Source organism: Haplochromis burtoni, unplaced genomic scaffold (assembly GCF_018398535.1).
Source record: "Haplochromis burtoni strain Fernald_Lab_line unplaced genomic scaffold, NCSU_Asbu1 Contig_1831, whole genome shotgun sequence".
Lineage (NCBI taxonomy): Eukaryota > Metazoa > Chordata > Actinopteri > Cichliformes > Cichlidae > Haplochromis > Haplochromis burtoni.
Genome location: NW_024584192.1, coordinates 1859 through 21508, shown reverse-complemented (window position 1 = coordinate 21508; position 19650 = coordinate 1859). Strand labels below are relative to the sequence as shown.

At 40.5% G+C, this 19650-nt stretch overlaps 1 protein-coding gene across 1 annotated transcript; it reads right to left on the bottom strand.

Moving 5' to 3' along the window:
• Positions 1-2343: 2343 nt before the first annotated feature.
• LOC102302951 (fibrinogen C domain-containing protein 1) lies at positions 2344-9774 on the bottom strand (the record flags this gene model as incomplete). The annotated part of the gene is made up of 2 exons (XM_005952567.2): positions 2344-6001; positions 9552-9774. Coding segments are annotated over 2 exons (489 nt in total), but the record flags the coding sequence as incomplete, so codon positions are not given.
• Between the last annotated feature and the right edge of the window lie 9876 nt (positions 9775-19650).

Here is a 19650-nt window from a genome sequence, read left to right as displayed (position 1 = left end):
ACAAGAGAATTCTGAGTAAAACCAAAGTTACTTTCCCTAGTAACTAGTTACTTTGAAAGTAACGAGTAACTTGAAGTAACTGAGTTACTTTTGAGAGAAGCAACTAGTAATGTAACTAAGTTACTATTTTAAAGTAACTTACCCAACACTGGTGGGGACTGACTTCCTTTTGGAGCCAGCCTCAAGCGGCACCACCTGCAGTTTTTGCCACTTCCACGTTGGCTTTATTTTCCAGCTCTAGAGGTTTCCTCTTATCAAGAGCTCTATTGATGATGCGTTTTTACAGGGGGGATCTGAATTTAGATGTTAGTCATATGTAGTGTTTAGAGTAAACTTTGATCTTGAGCTGCCGTAGAACAGGATGAGACGTTGTTATTGTGGCCATCAAACCAAGTTAAAAATGAGCCAAAGGACAAAGACCTGAAAGCCCCAGTGAAGGATAAAGCTGACTAATATTATTTTGTTACTGTTTTGTTGTTTAGTTGTTATTTTCACAATTTCACTCGGCTCTTCAGAGCAGTAATAAAATTACACACAATACAACCTTTGAAAATATCACTTGCTCGTTTGCTGTTATCAAATTGTATTATGTTTGTCCTTCCAGCGATCTAAGTTTTGAATGTTTCTCTTTAAATTTGTTCTGAATATATTTGGGCTACTCTACCCATGCAGTCATGTGAAAAATTATGCACAAACTTACTTTTTCCATGGGAATTAAAAAGTAAATAGCAGCCAAGTGCTAATAACCAAATGCCCTTGATTAACTGACCACTGGCAAATGTGATCACCTCTGTCTGAGCAGACATTTTGGCAGTTGGCAGGTGTGAAGCATTTGGGTCTGTTAAAAAACTGGCACTCTCTTCTCAACAGTAGTAGTTTTTGTAGATTTTATAGAAATATAGAATATAGGTTTTATAGAAAAAAAGACCAGACCTGCTAACATTAAGGCAGCTAATATTAGGCTCAACTTTCCTGAAAATCAAAATCGCGTTTTTCCTCCGATAAGCACTTTGATTACATTCTCAGATTCTATGAGACTTTATTTGCTAAGAGCCTGAGTTCAACAATGTTAGATCCATTTCAAAGAAAGTTTCACAAATGCTACCTAACAGCAGCTAATCGAAGCAACAAAGGAAATGTTCACTGATAGAAAAGTTCAGGAAATCCTCACCAACTTACCTCAGTACCTTTAATAAACTGATGCTATCCTGTAAAGAAGAGTGGGCCAAAACTGTTAGCAATTTACTTTTTATCTTTAATACAAATATACCTCATTATTTTAGATAACACAAACACCTCATATCACATATTTACATTTTATCAGTTATCACATTTATGTCACATCTTTTATTACACAAATAAGTGATATAGAATAGAGTGTTGAAAGAGAACGCCACACCCATGCGATACCAGGTTCTGTGTCTAGAGAGGGGTTGTTTTTCTGCTCTTCTCTTACAGGGAGATGTCCAGTAAAGAAAGTATAAGACGAACTAAGCACTGGGTCCAGCTCCATATAAGGGAAGAAGCCAAGGCTAAACCAACTTTTAAACAATGACATTAATATTCTGTTTCTGTGTCTCATAATAAAAGTGTTTACTGTTTGGGTGCGGTGCACTTTGTCTGTTTGGCATGCTGAACAGAGGAGGAGACAGGCACTGTTATTATGCTTAATAAATTAGAAAACTTGTACTTTGAGTTTGGTTTTTTTTTCTTTCTTCCACAATGATGTCAGAGTTTGATAAAATCATACAGAAATCTATGTGTTATTTCAAGTTATTAATGCTAAAGGTGTTTGTACAAGGTATTGGATCATTCCGTGCACTTAGGTATACACTTATGTGAAATTAATGCTAAAACTAACTTGGAACTTATACTAGAAATGGGGCCAATGTCCAGTCATGCAGTCATGCATGTCCTGATGGAGCATGGTGATGGTCTTCTTTAGTTTTCCCAAGGAACAACTCTGTGGAACAACTCTAAAATAGCTGCAGCATCATTTCTGACAAACAAAAATTCAATTTACCTCTGCATTTAGTTTGCAGCAGAAAAGTTCTTGAAAGTTGATATTATCTGAACCCTCACCGAGCAAAGCTATAACTACGTGGCTGGCCCCCCGAGACCCAAAGCTTTTTTTTTTCTTTTCTTTGTCTGCTTAGTCTACCTTTCAAAACCAAGGACATGCTTTGTGGTACTTTATCGTGGTTGATGTTCCAAAACGTTAACAAGTTTTTCTTTTGACAAGCAGAAGGCTACTAAATGCTTCTTACAAACACAGAACCACACGCCTATAGATGTGTATGGATGCGCTGCTAGAGACAGAGACAGCGAGAGAGACACAAATGCTTCGGCGTGTGCTCCATTTATAAAATGTGAATGTTTATTAAATGTTGACAAGAACATTAAAACACAGTATCAAGATTCAGCAAAACAATCTATAGTACTTCACCAAAAATAAAAGGAAAAAAGAAAAACATAGTTAGTTCTGCGCTGGGAATGAAGGAATGGGCGGGCTGGGTGGAGGAGAGCGGAGATGGGAGTAGGGGAAGAAAAACAGAGCAATAAAGGGGATAGGAGTTAGGAGCGGAAAGAGCAGAGAGAGGAATTTAGGAGCCGGGGTTGGCAGCACAGGCTAAGGCAATTAAGGAGGTACAAAGTAAGAAAGGGGTTTGGGGACGTGGCGGATCGATGGAGAGGGTGCGGATACTCTGTAATGAGTGGGTTAACTGGGAATTATCAGAGCCTCTGATTTCACTTCTTTTATCATCTCTTCCATTGGAGACTTAGCAAGCTGCAGCAGCAAAGAGTGACAATGAAGGCCTTTAACACAGAGGGAAGGAGGGGTGGGGTGGTGGATCATCATGGCAAATAATACATGTCTTTACATTTAAATAACGAGGGAAACATAGCGCTAACGTATACAGTGAGCACAAAGTCATGTTGAGGCGAACAGAGAATTCGGGAGCGGGTTGTCAGGATTCGAGGGCACAAGCGCAGTTCAACACAGTACCAAGAAGGTGGTGTCCATTTTAATGGGATCACAATCACAATAAGTAATAGTTCATTATTAGAATTATGTAAATCTCTCTGTTATCAACACAAATAGCGAGGGAGGCATGTAGTACATAGGCATCACATTACTTCAGAATTCCACAGAGAGACACACCCAGCCTCCTGTTCTCTTGTCTGGCTCATGCACGTTGGGCGTGTACAAACCGACGCATGTGCATATACGTGTAAACACAGAAACACTGCAGATGCACGCTTGCGCTCACGCATACCGACGCTCCGTCCGGCAAAGAGACACGCACATACTCACGATTCGCACACATACTCAACGAGCGGTCCAATTCCCTCTCCTCGAGCGACTCCGCACAGTTCCAGCTTGTCTCGGAATTGACAATAGCGCACCGCACACTCTGTGCCACAATAACATCTGCAGGCATGTGTAACGTGTCTTCGGCGCTTCTTCGATGAAAAGACGTGGCAGGAGTCCACCACCACCACGTGACATATACCGCGTGTGCACAGCCAATGCGCTAGCAGAAACACACACAGAAACGAGATCCTTCATCAAAGCACCGGGGATGAGAGAAAAACTCACAGCTGTTCCAGTGTCAGAGGTATTAAGTGCAACATTGCTCGGTGCTACACGTTAACTCACTGTCAGCTGGAGCGACACCCTTTAGCACGGATTCAAAACTGCTTCCAAGTGACTCCAAAGCCAAGTAATCACAAAGGTCGCAAATGTCCAGCAAGGCAGCTATTGTGCCTGAGGAGGTTCAAAAAACTCTTATCATTGTGCCTTTGACATAAAGACTGAAATTTGTGCTGCAGATTAGAGCGGGCATGTGCTTAAGGGATAATCATGTTACTCTTCTTCACTTGGATCTGGCCTAAGGAGCGCCACTCCCCACCTTTTGCTCATTTTATAAGAAGGGGGGGGAAGTTATTTTGCTCCACATATTGCATTTTCTTCTTCTTTTTTTGAACCAGTGGATTTTGTAAAGTCTATGTGCTTGAGTTCTCTTTGTGTTGTAGCATAGTAAGAAACAGATTCTCATGCTCTAAAAGTCATACACACTGTACAATAAAATCTACAGATATTTTAAAGCTTTTATTACATCCAAAAAAAAGTTGATTCACCGACTTTAAAAAAGAGACGGGGAAAAAAATCGGGATTGCACTGTTTTCCGCCCATGTGCTGTGAATTTTTTCTTTCCTTTTTTTTTTTTAAACTGACTTCATCTTTTTTTTCTTTTTTTGCTTTGTTTTCTGTAGGCAGTTTGGATGTTGCCATGACTCTGAAGAAAAAAGACGGCGGTTGAGAGCGTCAAATCTTATTTTATAGCATCTTTCGCTCCGTTTGCATGACAAGATAAAACCGTATCGCACAAACCGATTCCACAATAATCATCTGGAAACAACAGAGAGAGGAAAAAAAACGTACAAAAGAGAGAACAAACAAGAAAGGGGGGCGTGAAGTTTCCTCGGGTCTCTTTCAGTGGCTCCATCAGTTTCTTCTAAGTTGTTGTCTTTTCCTGCTTTAATTCGTTACATCCCTTGCAGGCGTATTTCAGCTACTTAGTTGGACAGAGTGCAGGTAAGCCAGCCGTGCATCATGCTTAGTCTTTCTGTGCTAAACATTGTAGTCAATCGAGATGCTCTACTGAACCCGTGACAGGAAATTGATAGTGTTAGAGAACTCTGTCTGTCTGTCTCTCTCTGTCTCAGGCACACACACATTCTCTCTCTCTCTCTTACACGCACACTCACACACACACACAAAGTGCTGGGTTACCATCTGTGAGTGCTGCATCAGTTGGCCAGTACTCAGCTGGCAGGCAGATCAGACAAAGTGCCCAATATGCTCCCTAATGGTCCAAGTCAGATGAATGACATCCTCCACTGTCTCTTCTTTTCCCCCCCATCCTTTTCTTGCACCTCTTCTTCTTTTTCTTCTTCTTCACCTACTTCATCTCCCCAGTTTGATTCACTCTGCCCCCCCCCATTCCTTCCACCAATTTAGCTCCTGTCAAATTGTTTCCTCATTTTCTCTGTCTCGCTCTCATTATCGGAGCGCCCGTACTTCTCGCCACTTTCCCTGCCGGGGCTCATTCGGACAGATCAAAGATGTAAATGTGACGTAGTGCACCACTGCCCTGTCCCCTTCTCCCTGGTAAAACTTGAGAGTTTCTTTGCAGAGGGTGGGGGTGGGGTTTGCAGGGTTGAATAATTTCCATATTCTGTCTTCATGTTTTGTGAACGGGGGTTGTCTTCACATATTTTACAGGAGTGGGCAGTGGAACTGAGTGCCATGTCAGCACAGGTTAGGTCAGGTTGATGTCAGGGGACCCATTTTACTTCAGAGGGGGGCTGGACCACATTGACAGACCCGGAGCAGTGGACTGTTGTTGGTTCAGGGCTCTGGTAAGCTGTTTTTGTGAACTAAACGTTCAAAAATAAGAGCGTCCGGGTTATTTAATTTCTCAAAGAATGGGACCACGGGAAGGATTAAGGTAGCCAGGGTGACTAGTAGCTGAGTGAGCGAGGAAGAGGAGCAAAAAAATGGAAGAGAGACATCACGAGAAAACAGCAGAGTCAACTAAAGTCAAAGATGCACGTTTTAGTGAATAAACAATATCGAGACAAGTAACTCCATCAAGCTGTCAGAAACTGTGGTTTATAATGTTTGAAAATTTTCTTCTTCTTTTTTTTTTTTCCTTCTCGTGTCAGTTTCATTTATTCTCTGGGTCGCGGGTCGGGCGTATCTTAATCTCGGAGAATTTGAGGGAGTACTGCCAGCCAGTCCAGGAGGACCACTCAATGCCATCGGCATAGGAGGTGTGCTGACCGCGCAGGTACTGGCCGTTAAGGTTGGAGGTGTGGCAGTTTCGGTACCACCACGCGCCATGGTAGAAGGAGGCGCAGTTATTCTCCGAGTGGTCGTTATCTTTGTCTTTGGTGGTGAACTTCATTCCATTGTGCTTCAACAGAGAATCACCTAAAAAAAAGAAAAGAATGGCAATTAAATTTGAATGTGTCAATACACACAAAATAGTCGTATAACTGAAGTTAATGAATAAAACAACATAGATGAATCTGTAACTTCATAAAAATATGTTCTGCATCTAAGAGTGTAATTCAACTGTAATTAAATGAAATTTAAACTGCCTTTTAAACTAAATTACAGTTTAATTATACTTGCCTACAAATACTTAAAAGTAGAAATACTAGAATAATGCGGTGACAAATCAGGTTTTTAGAAGGAACAGAGGAACAATTAGACTGTAAGTAAATTTAAGTTCTGGGTATTTTACAAGAAACGCGATCCAAATCGCACAGTTAGAACATTTTCCGTACTGCATCATTTCTTGGTAATTTTGTGGGAAAAACAAAGAACATTTTGGGTAAATGGACTGGTTCTCATCTAACGCTTTTCTACTCTTCTGAGCACTTAAAGCGCTTCACACAACTAGTGCATTCACCCATAAGTACAAGCACAATTTTCTTAGTGCTTTCTAACTAACATTCACACTCCGATGGATGCATCAGAGAGCAACTTGGGGTTAGTATCTTGTCCAAGGATATTTGGCATGCAGACGAGGGGAAACCGGGAATCAAACCACCAACCTTCCAATCAGTAGATGACTGATCCTGCTCTACCACCTGAGCTACAGCCACCCCCACAGCCACTTTTTCCATCGTACATTGTAAGCACACTACCTTTTGGAACACGGGCTGTATTATGTGGTGGCAAAACTTTGCCTAACTATCAGATATTTTACAGGACACGAGGATGTTTGAACACTCATTGTTAAAAAAGGGTTTCTCCCCATCATTATGTCACGAGACCCCATATTTTAATGGAACCTGTTTTTTCTTAATTAATTCTTAATAAAAAAAAACCTCCATATTATGGCCCGTGGCCCAAAAAGTATGCCATATTTATGATGTGACATAATTAATTTGATTTCATTGCTAAATGACCATAGAAGTGAAATCAACTCAAAATTACCCACATAGTACTTAAATTTATTTACATTACAATTATGTCTTTGTTTCCTGCAAAAACCGAACTTGTTTGTGTTTGTAGGTAAATATAATTGCATTTTCGTTCAAATAAATGAAAGTGAAATTCCATTGAATTCCATCGGGATTTACTCTCTTAGTAAAGTATATATTATTAAGTGTTACTGAAATAATAGCTATCTCCTTTACATCTTTCATCAGAACATTCTTGGTTTAGAAACCTGTAATTAGACATATACACAAGCGATTAACTTCAAAAGACCTCATAACTTTCCAATTATTCTTTTTTTTGTTTTGTAGAGAGAAAGAGATAAAAGAATAAAAATACGGCTCCAGTGTCCTCCTGAGTATTTCTTGTCATTAGCTGAAGCAGTAGGTCAGACGGCTTTGTAGGCAGTTACTCAAAGGTTCTGTGGCGACCTTTTAATAACACTCCCCAAATGATTTCATTAGGTTGTTAATGGATACAAATCTTTCAGATGATACATGAGACATACTAAATGGTCTGTCTCACATATGTTGATGTCATGGTTTTAGGTACGGCCATATTGTTTTTCCCTCCCTCGAGGTCTGAGTGTTTTCACATCCCCTTGCCCTCTGTGCCCTCATTCCGGTTATGTCTTTGTGTTTGTTTATGTGGTGTGTGTTTACCCTACATCTTGCCCCTCAGTCTTTTGTTAAGTCAGGGTATTTTGTCCACTTTAAGAAATTTAGTATAATAATGTAACTTTTGTAACAGCTTCAAAGAGCTTTAAAAGCGTACTTATTCTATAAGAGGGCATTCTTTCCCATAACCTCTCATTGTGATTATGGCAGTGATGAAAGACCACTGCAGGGATGTGGCGCAGCCAAGTTGCATCACCTAAGTGGACCTAATAGTGGTCTGAAAGGTCAATCTGATCCACACAGCTGAAAATATCGCTCTGACTATTTAAAGATTTATTACTGGCAAATCCTCTCACACTGACAACTGTTTTGCGAGCCGCTGCTGTAAATTCACCAGGAAAATGAAAGTAACGCCCTTGCAGATGCTGCGGTAGACCAAAAGTTTCCTGCAAATGGATGTTGAAAGAGCTCATAATGTTCAATAAACTCCCCATACATTTCCTCCACTCTTTGCCCCTTCAAATTTATTTTTTTTTTGGAAAAAAAGCAGGCTTCACACTGTGACTAGAAATGGATAGAGGGATAAAGTGGTGAGCAGAATGAAAGAGTGCTCACCAGTCATCAGGTGAAGCCTAACAGCTCGTCAGGGCATCAAACAGCCCTTAATTGCCCAGGATGTGGCCGCACAGCTTCTTACCCTCTCACTTTGCCCTGCTCCACTTGCTATTTGGCATTACTATGGTAACCGCTCGGTAGGAAAAATAATTTGACAGGCATGTCTGATATTCACGTTGTGTGCCGCTTGATGTTAGGAGAAATTAGATAGTGGGGGAGTAGAACAAGGGAAAAAAATGCTTACTGGTGTCAACAGTACAATGATGTCCAGAGCTAGGAAGAAAAGGGGAAGGGTGGCGGAGGGGCGCAAAAACAGGCTCATTTACAAGGCAGAGGATGCCACTTGGGTGGCTTGAGGGCCGGCAGCCTCCTCTGATGCCCATTAAGATCCAGCTGCTCCCAGTAGAAACGAGCACCTGTCTGCTGATCAAAAGCAGCCAGAGCTATGGAAAATACTACTAATAATAACAGTAGAGCTGCTGTGGGGGAAGCTGACGTGAGAGTGTGACTATCCCGAGAGAGTTGGAGTAGCCATAATTTGACTGGATTCAAATGTCCAGCAGGCAAACGAGTTCAAGGTCAGGCTTTGAAGAGGACAGGCCTGGAGTTTTACAGGAATTTTAGCAGAGCCATAGCTGGAGGAACACCCCCCCATCCCCATCATACATACAACCCATTTTTCTCTTCCTCCTTCGCTTCATTGCCTTCTCTGTCCCTTAAATATCTCTATCCTCATTTTTATTTACCTCTTTTTCTCCCACACCTGTCCCCCTAGTTCTCCCATCCCAGTTTCCTCCAGTCGCCCTCCTTCTTATCGACTACTCTCCTCCCCGCTCTCATATCTGTCCCCATTCTCTCTCTGTCTGTTCTCAAAGCACTGCTCCCCAAAGCTTCTTTAAATTGCTTCTTCATTTCAATGGCAGCTTTTTTGTTTACGCTGCAGGTCAAGCACGGCAATTAATTGGCAGTAATTTAATCAAGGTGACAGGTAGCTGGCTTGAATCTCATGATGAGTGAGCAGAGAAACAGACACTAGCAGTCCCTCACTCTGAGCACTCTCTGCAAAGCTTAACAAGTGGACACGTCTACTGCATTGCAAAAATAATGCACTGTTATATTTGCTGGAATGCAGAATACGAGGGGCGTTGGCTGGACTTTCGCACACTGCTGTGTTTGCCATTAGGTTGAACGAAGGGGAAAAAAATAATATGTGCAAAACAAAAATGGTGTATACTAATCAGAGTGCACAGTATGTCTTCCAAGAAAAGCCTTAATGAGTTCACTGAGTACACAGCACATACCTGCATTGCCTGAATAGTCTCCCACAGTCAAAGGGTATCCGTCATCATCGGCGTCCACCGAGAAGAGGCCCACTCCGAAGGTGCCGTACTGGGCGTACGCTGTGTTATTTTCAAAGTCCTCCAGGTCGATACGTAGCTCATAGTTCCCCTGGATGGACAGGGCATGGATCTGCTTTAGCCCTGCAGGGAGAAAAAAGAGCGAGACACAGACCAAAATAATCCATTACCAAGTACTGCCGTTATTCTCAGCAACCAATATAAAGCTATTTCAGCAGCCTCTCAATGCCATACATTTTCTGGAAATAAGCTGTAACATGGTTTTTGTCCCATTTAGAGTCTCTCCCTGCATGTGTAGGGTTTCTTTCCAAAACAAGATTAGAGTTTCTTTTCAAAGTGTGTGTGGGTGTGGACTGCTCACACTGCTGAATGCTTGGAGGTTAGAGAAGCCAGCTGAATCTATTGAATCCATCAGCGTTTCTCCTCTTGAATGAATGGCACCAGACACTGACCCCGCTTCAAGTGTAGTTCAAAATCGTAGTAATCATGTTCGTGTATCACAAGATAATATTGGTTTATTTATAAGAACCGTGTTTATGTTTAGCATGTTGACTTTTCAGTATGGGTTTTAAGCCATTTGAATCACCAAAGTCTATTGATTACCAGTTGACATTATTTTGAAGGCTCCCAGATAAGGTGGCGATGTCCTGGATTTCTCAAAGCAGACAGGCTGCGTTTTGTATTTTATCATGTGCTTGCAAGGCTGGGCAGCCTTATCCGGGACAGTGTCTTACTTTAAGAGGAGAAGATCGTCTTTCTTCAAAAGAAGAGGGTACCAATGTCCCGTAAGTCAATTTCTAGATTATTTCCCCTTGCTGTCTTGGACAACAAACATACTCAGCCATAAACCTATCATTTCATCATCAAAGGATGCATTATTAAATGCAAATTTCACAACATCGCTGCTCCCTGGATGATAGAAAAATACAGATTTGTAAATCCTGGGCTCACCCACAGTTGTTTTTAGAAGTACTTTTTCACAAGATGCTGTGAGAAAAACTAAGCACACCTTTACTGCTATCATAGGAATTAATCAAGATCAGTTAATCAAGTGCTGATACTCAAGTGCACTTGATTAATTGATCTGTAGCATTCATGTATGTGTTGACACTGGCAATCTTCCAAGGACTGACTGTCCCAGAGAAACTGGAAAAAATCATTAAGCTACATCTACAGGCCTCAGTTGACATTTTAAGTGTTAAAGTTCATGTCGGGACAATTATATGAAGACTGAACAACCAAGGCTCAGCAAGACTTTTCCTTTGGACGGGCTTAAGTGGAGAGGTCTGTGGTCTGGTCATGATACACAGCTCCCAGTTTGGCAAAAACCAAACACAACACATCAGCACAAACACCTCATACTAAGGCTACGTTCACACTGCAGGTCTTATTGCTCAATTCCGATATTTTGATCAAATCCGATCTTTTTGTCTGCTCGTTCACACTACAAATAAAATGCGACAGCAAACGCGCTCCAGTGTGAACGCTCAAAGCGGCCCGCATGCGCAAAAGAAGATGTCACACACAACGCGCTCTGTTTAGACCCAGAGCAAACAATATCGTTTGACTGATGGCCCTTAATATAAAGACTTCGGACTTCACGTTTCCCAATTTTTGCTTTAAGTTATTACATAATAATGTAAATGACCTACTAATGATCCTTATTGCTGTTTTAGAGAGGAGCGGTGCTTCAAAGGATAGTTGCAGATTTCTGTCAGAATCTGCAGATTATGCAGGACAAATAAAACGTTAACATTTCTCCAACGTTGTCTTCCCAGCAGGTTCACCGGATGGCCAGGAAGCGTTCGCAATGTCCTATCGGGCGCTTCTCCGGCGCTGATAATTGGCGTCTGTCTTGTGTCAGTGACATAAAAGATGGATTTAATGCAACTTGACCATTCAAGCAGCAGTCGCTTTCTGAAACATCGGATATGTATCGGATTCAGTACCAAATACGAAAGTGACCCAGATCGGATTTGAAAATATCGGATTTGTGCCGTTCACACTGTCATACCATGATCGGATATGGGTCGCATAGGGTCAAAAAATTTGATGCGCTTTCGCCTGCAGTGTGAACGTAGCCTAACTGTCAAGCATGGTGATGGAAGGGTGCTGATTTGGGGGTTTTTCGCTGCCACTTGACCTGGACAGTCTGCAGTCAGTGAGGTATTCAAGACTCACATGTGAGTCAAGACTCACACTGTGGCAAATTAGGTCATGCAAAAGGACAATTATCCCAAGCACAACAGCAAATCTACAAAAGAAAGGAATCAAGGTGTCACAATGACCCAGTCAAAGTCCAGACCTCAAACCAAACCAGCAGCAAACCTCAGTGGACTGAAACGATGTGAAGCAGAGTGATACAAAATTCCTCCACAACGAGAGACTGATAGAGTCATACAGTAAATGAATGTCAAGGTGTCGTTACCAAATGCAGTTCTAGAAGCTGTTAAATCCTGGGGTGTAATTACATTTTCACAGGCCAGCATAGAGTCCTTTTCACATGACTGTAATTTGCTTTACATTTGTTCCAAATGCACTAATAAAACACTATTTAAACTCTCACATGTCAGGGACGCAATCATTTCAATTCTTATCAGATCTGTGATATTCAAAAAAGAAAGTGAGGGAGGTATTAACAAAAAATAAGCTGCTATTATGAACACAATTTTATCTAAAACAAGAATCAGATCAATACGTGTAACTGGGCATGAGGCGCAGATTAAGTCTGATTTTACTGACGTGTGAAGTCCCAGCTCATTAAGGCTCAGAACCAAAAGGAAGAAATGTACTAGATTGGAAATTCTTTGCAAATTAAAAATAGCATCCAAAAAGCATTTTCAGTTTCAAGAAAATCTTAAGTTGTCAATATGTTCTAAGTTTGTGTATTGCTTTCATATCCAAGACATATTCCAAAGACCTCTTTATAAACTCACAGTCCATGTTCAACCCTTTCAGCTGTTTTAGATTCATGCCTGTCATCGTTCTCTCGATCCCCCGGATGGATCTTTTAATTATCGCTAAACCCTTAAACGAACGTATGCAAGACAGAAAGTGCCAGAGGGAAAACAGGGTTGCCCTCCCTTCTTCCTTGCCCCCTCCTGCTCTACGTGTCTTCCCTGCTGCGTTGTAGTGATGGCGCTTCCCAGTGCAGGTTTTCCTCTCCTGAGCTGATCAAAGCTACAAGTTACACAGTGTCAGGCACAGAGAAGCAGGAAGAACTCTGTCTAGGTCCTCTTAATACCAAATACAAGGCAGGAAGACAAACAAAAGTGAACTTTGCCTCAAGAGTTTGTTAAACATCCTCCGCTATGCTTATAAGTGCACTCTGTACTGTTAGTGTTTATGTGAGAGAATAAAAAGAGAGAGGAAAAAAAATTGAAATGAGTGCATGCACCGATGGAAGAGCTTCAAAGGCTTTATGGTTTGGAATAAGAGTTGGATTTAGCGCATGTGGAGCATGCTGCAGGCTACAATTTCTGGTTTAGGGTTTGTTTTACTGTCTGTCCCGTAACATGACTCAAAATCACCATTAAAGGTACTTCAACAGAGGAAGGAAGATGTTTTTTTTTTGTTTTTATGAACCTAAACACTGTCATTTTACCTCCTACGGCAATCATCACCTCCACAAATGAAACTCATTCTCCTTTTTAAAGCTTACAAACCTCAAACTGACTCGGCCTAATTTGAATTCCATCGCTGTCGAGAATTGCTCTCTGAGAGTGCCTCGACTGAAGTAGAGGGCTAATTTGATGACAAACACAGCTGAAAGAACCCATTATTATTCAGAGACAGAAGCTCGCAGTCTGGGCCCAGGCACTTAGTTTGGATTTAATCTAGCCCAATGGGAGGTTGATCCCGTTCTTTTCATTTTCACAGTAGATCAGCAAATTGGAGCTGGAGAATCAGTTATTAATACAGTCATAGGCAGGTAACGTTATGCGTGCGGGTTTCCAGTGAATAGTTAAAAGTTTTATACGAGTATACGAATGCTCGGGATTACACGCAGTAAAAACACAGCGAGAACGCGACACACATTAATTGTTTTCTACATGCCTTCAGACAGAAAAACCTGGCACATTCACAGAAATATTTTTGGTGTCATAACCCTTTGAGAAAAAGTATCAATCCACACAAACACCTAAGGGAAAAGTACCCCAGAGTGATTTGACAAACTTCAAAAGAAAGACTTAGGATGTTTTCTCTTTCGGGTGGGGGGAATGCCAGATGCAACACAACTCTATTTAAAGACTCTACGGCTTCCAACTGTATTTACATAACTTTAATTCAGTCCCTAATTAAAGCCCCAGAGAATCTCAGCAAGACTCCAATTCAGAATAATTAAAGAGGAAGACAAGTGAAATAACAACAGAGACTTCTTTGGTTAAAATCTAAATGCTCAGGTGTAACTCTCTCTGTTAATTAAATGTTATTGTTAGGTTATTTAAAAATGGATTCTGGTACATGGGAGGATTTTGAGGTGTTTTGCTTCAGTATTAACATGCTGATTGCTCTGCTGGGGCAGTGATTCTCTCTCTTCTCGCTGATTTGCCATTTAAGAGAAGCAAAGGAGGCAGTCAGAAAACTTGTCCTCCTGTCCTCCTGCGCGCTTCACACAAGCAATTAGGGCATGCTTTCTTTGTTCCCTTTGTTCTAGCTATAGTGGCATATCATTATCTATTTTGATGTACTGTATCCTTTCTGCAGCCCGTTAATATTAAAATGTTACAACTGACCAGAGACAAAACCCATGTATATATACATGGGAAATGCAATAATTAGATCTTCAGTACAAATAGCTGAAAATAAATGTGGTTTTCTATAACAATGCCAAAAAAAGAGAAAAGATACAATATGATTTTGTTTCAGAGCCAGTAAAATATTTAGATTTGAATTGCTTTTCTTGTATAGAAGCGGAATGAGATCGGTGAGGTCAAGGTTGGTAGTGCTACATTGTGGAAGCCTGTGAGGCTGAAAAATGAAGCCAATGCCAAAAAACTGCAGTTGCTCGACTGACCATAGGCGACCTGCTCTTCCGTAGACTCACATGTTAACATAGTACAAACATTTTCTGCTAAAGTCACCTCCACAAAGGATGATGCTTCCCAGCTCATCTGTTTGCAGCTATAGCGGTTGCTGCACAGCAAGAGTGTCCTAGTTTTAAATGCACATGCAGGCTAAGCTCCTTTCTCTGTGGATTTTGCATGTTTTCGCTGTGTGGGTTTTCTCCAGGGATTCTGGCTTTCTCCCACATATCTGTTAGATTAAATGGTAAATCTAGGTGTGGATGTGAAAATGAATGAGAGTGTGAATGGTTTTCTCTCACCCATCCAGAATGTATCCCGCTTTTTGCCCTATGACAGTTGGGATAGGCTACACCCCTCCAAAACCCCAAATTTTAAGTCTTAAAGTTTTGCATTATTAGAGATGCGGTCACTTTGAGTGACAGGCTGCCTGCTGGGCACCTAACCCAAGTCACTCAGGTATCACTAATCAGCAGTTATATGTTTCTATGTCACGCAGCCATACTGTCTGTGGATGTACAGCTGTCACCCGAGGGTGTGAGGGAAGTTGTATCTTTGTCCTAATTGGTCACAAAACAGAGTACTGGACAGATATGATAGCAGTTCTAGAAGAACGTAGGAGATCAAGATTCAGTAGGGTTCAGCCTCTGGGCATTATTGAAATGTGTACCAATTTCATGGCTACCCATCTGATAGTTGCTGAGAGATTTCAGTTTGGACTAAAGTGGAGGACTGACAGACTGACAACTATTCTATTTAAATATAAAACATTTCAAATTACCAACAGAACACAAGCTGTCTGTTAGTACACTCTTGGTTTTGCGCTACTGAACATAGTTGGCTGGGAAAAGAAATTCAAAAATGTTCTGGTACGTCAGAAAATATTAGACAAACTGGGTGATGTAGCCATGAAAAAGAAATTACACTAGTTATACTATAAGTCCAATGTGGAACTTTCTCCTACTTCAAACACCAATAACAAGGGTAGACTGGTTAGTCCTGTCAGTAAGGTTTCATAGAAAGCTCCTGTACTACGTTGTCCCTGAGAGGTGAGATGCACTGCAACTTAAGAAAAAAGCAGCAAACAGAAAGATGCTGGAAAAGCAAACACGAAGTTTAATGAAAGACAACAGAACCAGTAAAAAACAACCCCCCCCCCAAAAAAAAAAAAAAAAAAAAAACTTTAAGAGACATCAGAAGTAGGAAAAAAACCTCACAAGGCACAATGGAAGTGTTTTTGGGGAGACATTAATGTGACGGAACAGCTGTAGAAATGAGAGAAAACAACGCATGAAAAGGATTTAAGCACCAAGACACGTTTAAAAGAAGCAGAGGATTCTTTGCTGTTGTGAGACAGAAAAAGAAGCAAGGTAATGTGTGTTTTAATCACGATTTATTTATTACTGTAGACACATATTTGCTATTAGGCGTTTACTATTAGCTTGTCACGGTTGTGAGACACGTTATTGTCTCCCCCCCCCAAAAACCACAAATACAGTGTTTTGTGATTTGTTTTTTTTTGTGGACTTTTGCAGTATTTTTCCTATTTGCTGGTGTTTTCAAAAGTTACAGCCCTTTCAAGGCCACCTTGGATAACATCAAGTTTTGATTCCTTTTACTATAAATGTTTAAATCAAACATTCCTGCATATCAGAAATGAATGTGAGCTTACTGAAAGTATCGCCATCACCAACAAAGCAAGGACATCGATACCAGCTTCTATGATGCTAGAAAAATGTCCTGGTGAGGTAATCTACCCCCTCCTACTAATGCTATCCAGCGCTTCAAACACAATATAAATGAGTAGCAATGTTCCTTAACCTTTCTTCATAAGATGGATCTCTACATTATACAAAACTACCCGTATAGGGATAATTACTCTGTGTAATGAAAAGAGGACAAATAATACTGGCAAAATCCTCTTATTTTGAACAATCAATGTGTTTACTGACAGGGAATCTCATTTAGAGTGTGCCTGATTGCACAATGATGGAAGAACAATCTATAAGCGTTCTTTGCTTTTCAATTATCGATGTCCTTATTTCTTTTTCACAATGTCTTTACCAACAAAGTTGCAAAGCTAAAAAGTTCTGCGCCTTAAACATCTTCATCCAGCTGACTGCACATCAGGTAAAGAGAAGACAAAGAGTCTTCTCTGCTAAATATACGAAAAGCAGACAACGTTAAACTTAAAACACACAAATAGGGAAGCCAGCTATCGATCCTCTTTGGCGATAAATGTATGAAAATGACAATAGACATGATATATATAACCCGCATTACCTCATTAAACTAGGTCATGGTAATCTATAACTCATTTTCACAACAGGTTTCTGGGATATAGGACAAATTTAGCTTGTTTAGAACATGAAGACAATAATTTGTCTTTTTTTTTTTATCTTTTATTCATTCTGAGAGGGCATGTTCCGCTTCTTCCAAACTAAAAGGAAGCAAAGCTCAAGCCTTCCTGACATTGATTAAACCATTACCATCAGAGGCTCTCGCTCCCTAAATGTGATTTTAGAGCTAATGAGACTGACATCAATGGTTTGATTAAAAATGCAGAAGACCTCTGTGAGATGCCTTTGTGATACTTGCTAAAAGGGCTAAATATTAATGATTTATTTCCTTTTATTTGAAAAATGTGTAGGGGAATGTATTTGATGCTTTTAGGGTTAAAGTCCTGCTCTCAGAGTCTCAGTGCCGTGCATGCAGCTCTACGGGGCATAAAAGAAAAAGAATTAAAAAAAAACCTCAGATCTCTAAACCCAACAGAGGAATGATTACACTTCTCTCTGCCGTTTGTGACATTTCTCGAAGTTAATTATTCATCATGCTTTTCTCCCTCTGTTGCTGGGGGGCAGCTCCTGAGACTGTTTCAGTAGAAAAAGGAGAAAAGGAGCAGCACTCTTCCATCTCCTCCTCCTCCTCCTCCTCTAACCCTCCCACGATAACTCAACCCCTCCCTCATGTTGTCTTTCTTTTACTCCATCGCTGTCTTTTCCTTATTCTTCCTGTCAAGCAGTTTTATTCTACAGAGATTGTGGATGTTGGGGGTGGGAGCGGACGCTCGAAGAGGAGCGGTTATTTCCATAGCCACAAGGACAGTTCCTCTGCCCTTTGCCATCAGAGGCTAGGCTGGTTGAAGGGTTTGCGAACACGCATCTAGTGAAAAAGCTTGCTGTCGTCTCCTCTTAGGGAATACAAAGGGCTTGCTATCGTTGGTTCTCCCCTTGTCATCAAAAGATAGGAGTGGAGGGAGAAAAACAGAGACAGGTGTGCGCTGAACTCTCTGACTTGCTGCTCCCTCCGAGCCAACTGTGACATTTGGTGGGACACAAAAGCAAAAGAATTTTATGATTAACTGTCACACCTCTGACATTGCTTTGCCTGTTTGAAAACTTTCCTCTTGCAAATTCGAATCAGTCAGTTGTTCTAGAAACTTGATATTATTTATCATAAACAGGAAGATGGCATGTGGACGCTTTAAACACACACACCCTGCTTTTAACCGATCGAACAAGCGCACATGAGCCTGATTTAACAATATTCAAAAGCATTTCGAGAGTGAATACAGAATATTCTTTAGCTGAACGAACACTTCAGTAGTACTATTTATTCAGCAGCAAACACACGGTAGCGTTCCCCAGGCTGAGTCTAACTTGGGAATAATGATCTTGGGAATGTTTGTTCACTTTGCCCACAGCGCCCTCATTACTGCTGCTAGGAGTCACTTGCTTCATCTTTGAAGATAGATACATTTTGCAATATATTATTAATACATATTGTTTCCTTTGAGTCTTATGGGTTTCTGAATAGACAAAAGCTCACTGAGCCGCATATTCAAGACCTCCAGCATTTTCACTGAATTAAATTCTGCGGCTTTAATGGAAGTTGTCTCGCGGTGCCCACAGATGGAGGTGGTTCAGCATGGCTGCAGGTGTGAAGATGTGGCTCTGCAGGATCGATAAATGGTTTGTAGGATGACAGCATAAAAAAAAAAAAGAATTACACTGCTAATCCATGACACTCGACACTGAAGCGTGACATCACTAAATGAAGTTGTAAACTGGGAGGATATTTCTTACTATTTCAAGGTCAAGGGTCATATTTAATTAGGCAGAGTTGACACACAAAGCTATAGAATGAAGGATCACGGCGGGTGGCAATGCTGTTAGTCTGGCAGCCCAACAGAGCTGTTGAGTGGCAGAGATGAGCAAAAGGGTCTTATTGCAGTGTTCCAATACAACGTATAATTAAATGCTAATCCGCTGCAAAATATGTGTACTTTAAAATTCTCTTTCTCAATCAGGGGCATCTCATACTGCAGTAAAACAGTTTTAAGTGGAAATTGGTCTTTTTTTATCTGCTTCAAAAAGCAATATTAAAAGTGACCTTGTTGCATAATGTGAAAATATTATAATATAAATCAGCTGGTCTTTCTAAATTGCACAGATAAAAGCCAGTTGTGATATTACCATCTTTTTATTTTTTGTTTAAATCTCTGGTGCGTGTTAGTGGTTGCTGACTAACTTGATCGCAAGTACTACTGCCATGCACATGATGGAAAATTAATGGGATACCACTGAAGTGGTATTCAATGACGTACAAGTAAAACAAAATACAAATACAGAATTTAACTATTTAAGAATGGTTTGCTATCAGTTTCAGTATAAAGTGTGATAAAACAGGAACTGTATATATACTGAATATAACAAACACACAGGCAAGAAAGCAGAGGAAGTTTAAAGGTTTAAACAAATGATCATGCAGGATTAATATTATATGCTCAACAGACAGGAAAAACAAACAAACACACACAAAAAACCTACCATGTCGTCAAATAACGAAACACTAGTTTTCTGATCCAACACAACAAATACTGCATAGATTGTTATTTAATCTAATTTTATGCTAATAAACTGGAATCTGTCTACCAATTATTTTTACTTTTACCTCATTTTTAAATAATGTATCTGTAACATTAATTAATATTTTTCCCCAAATTTGTTCATAAT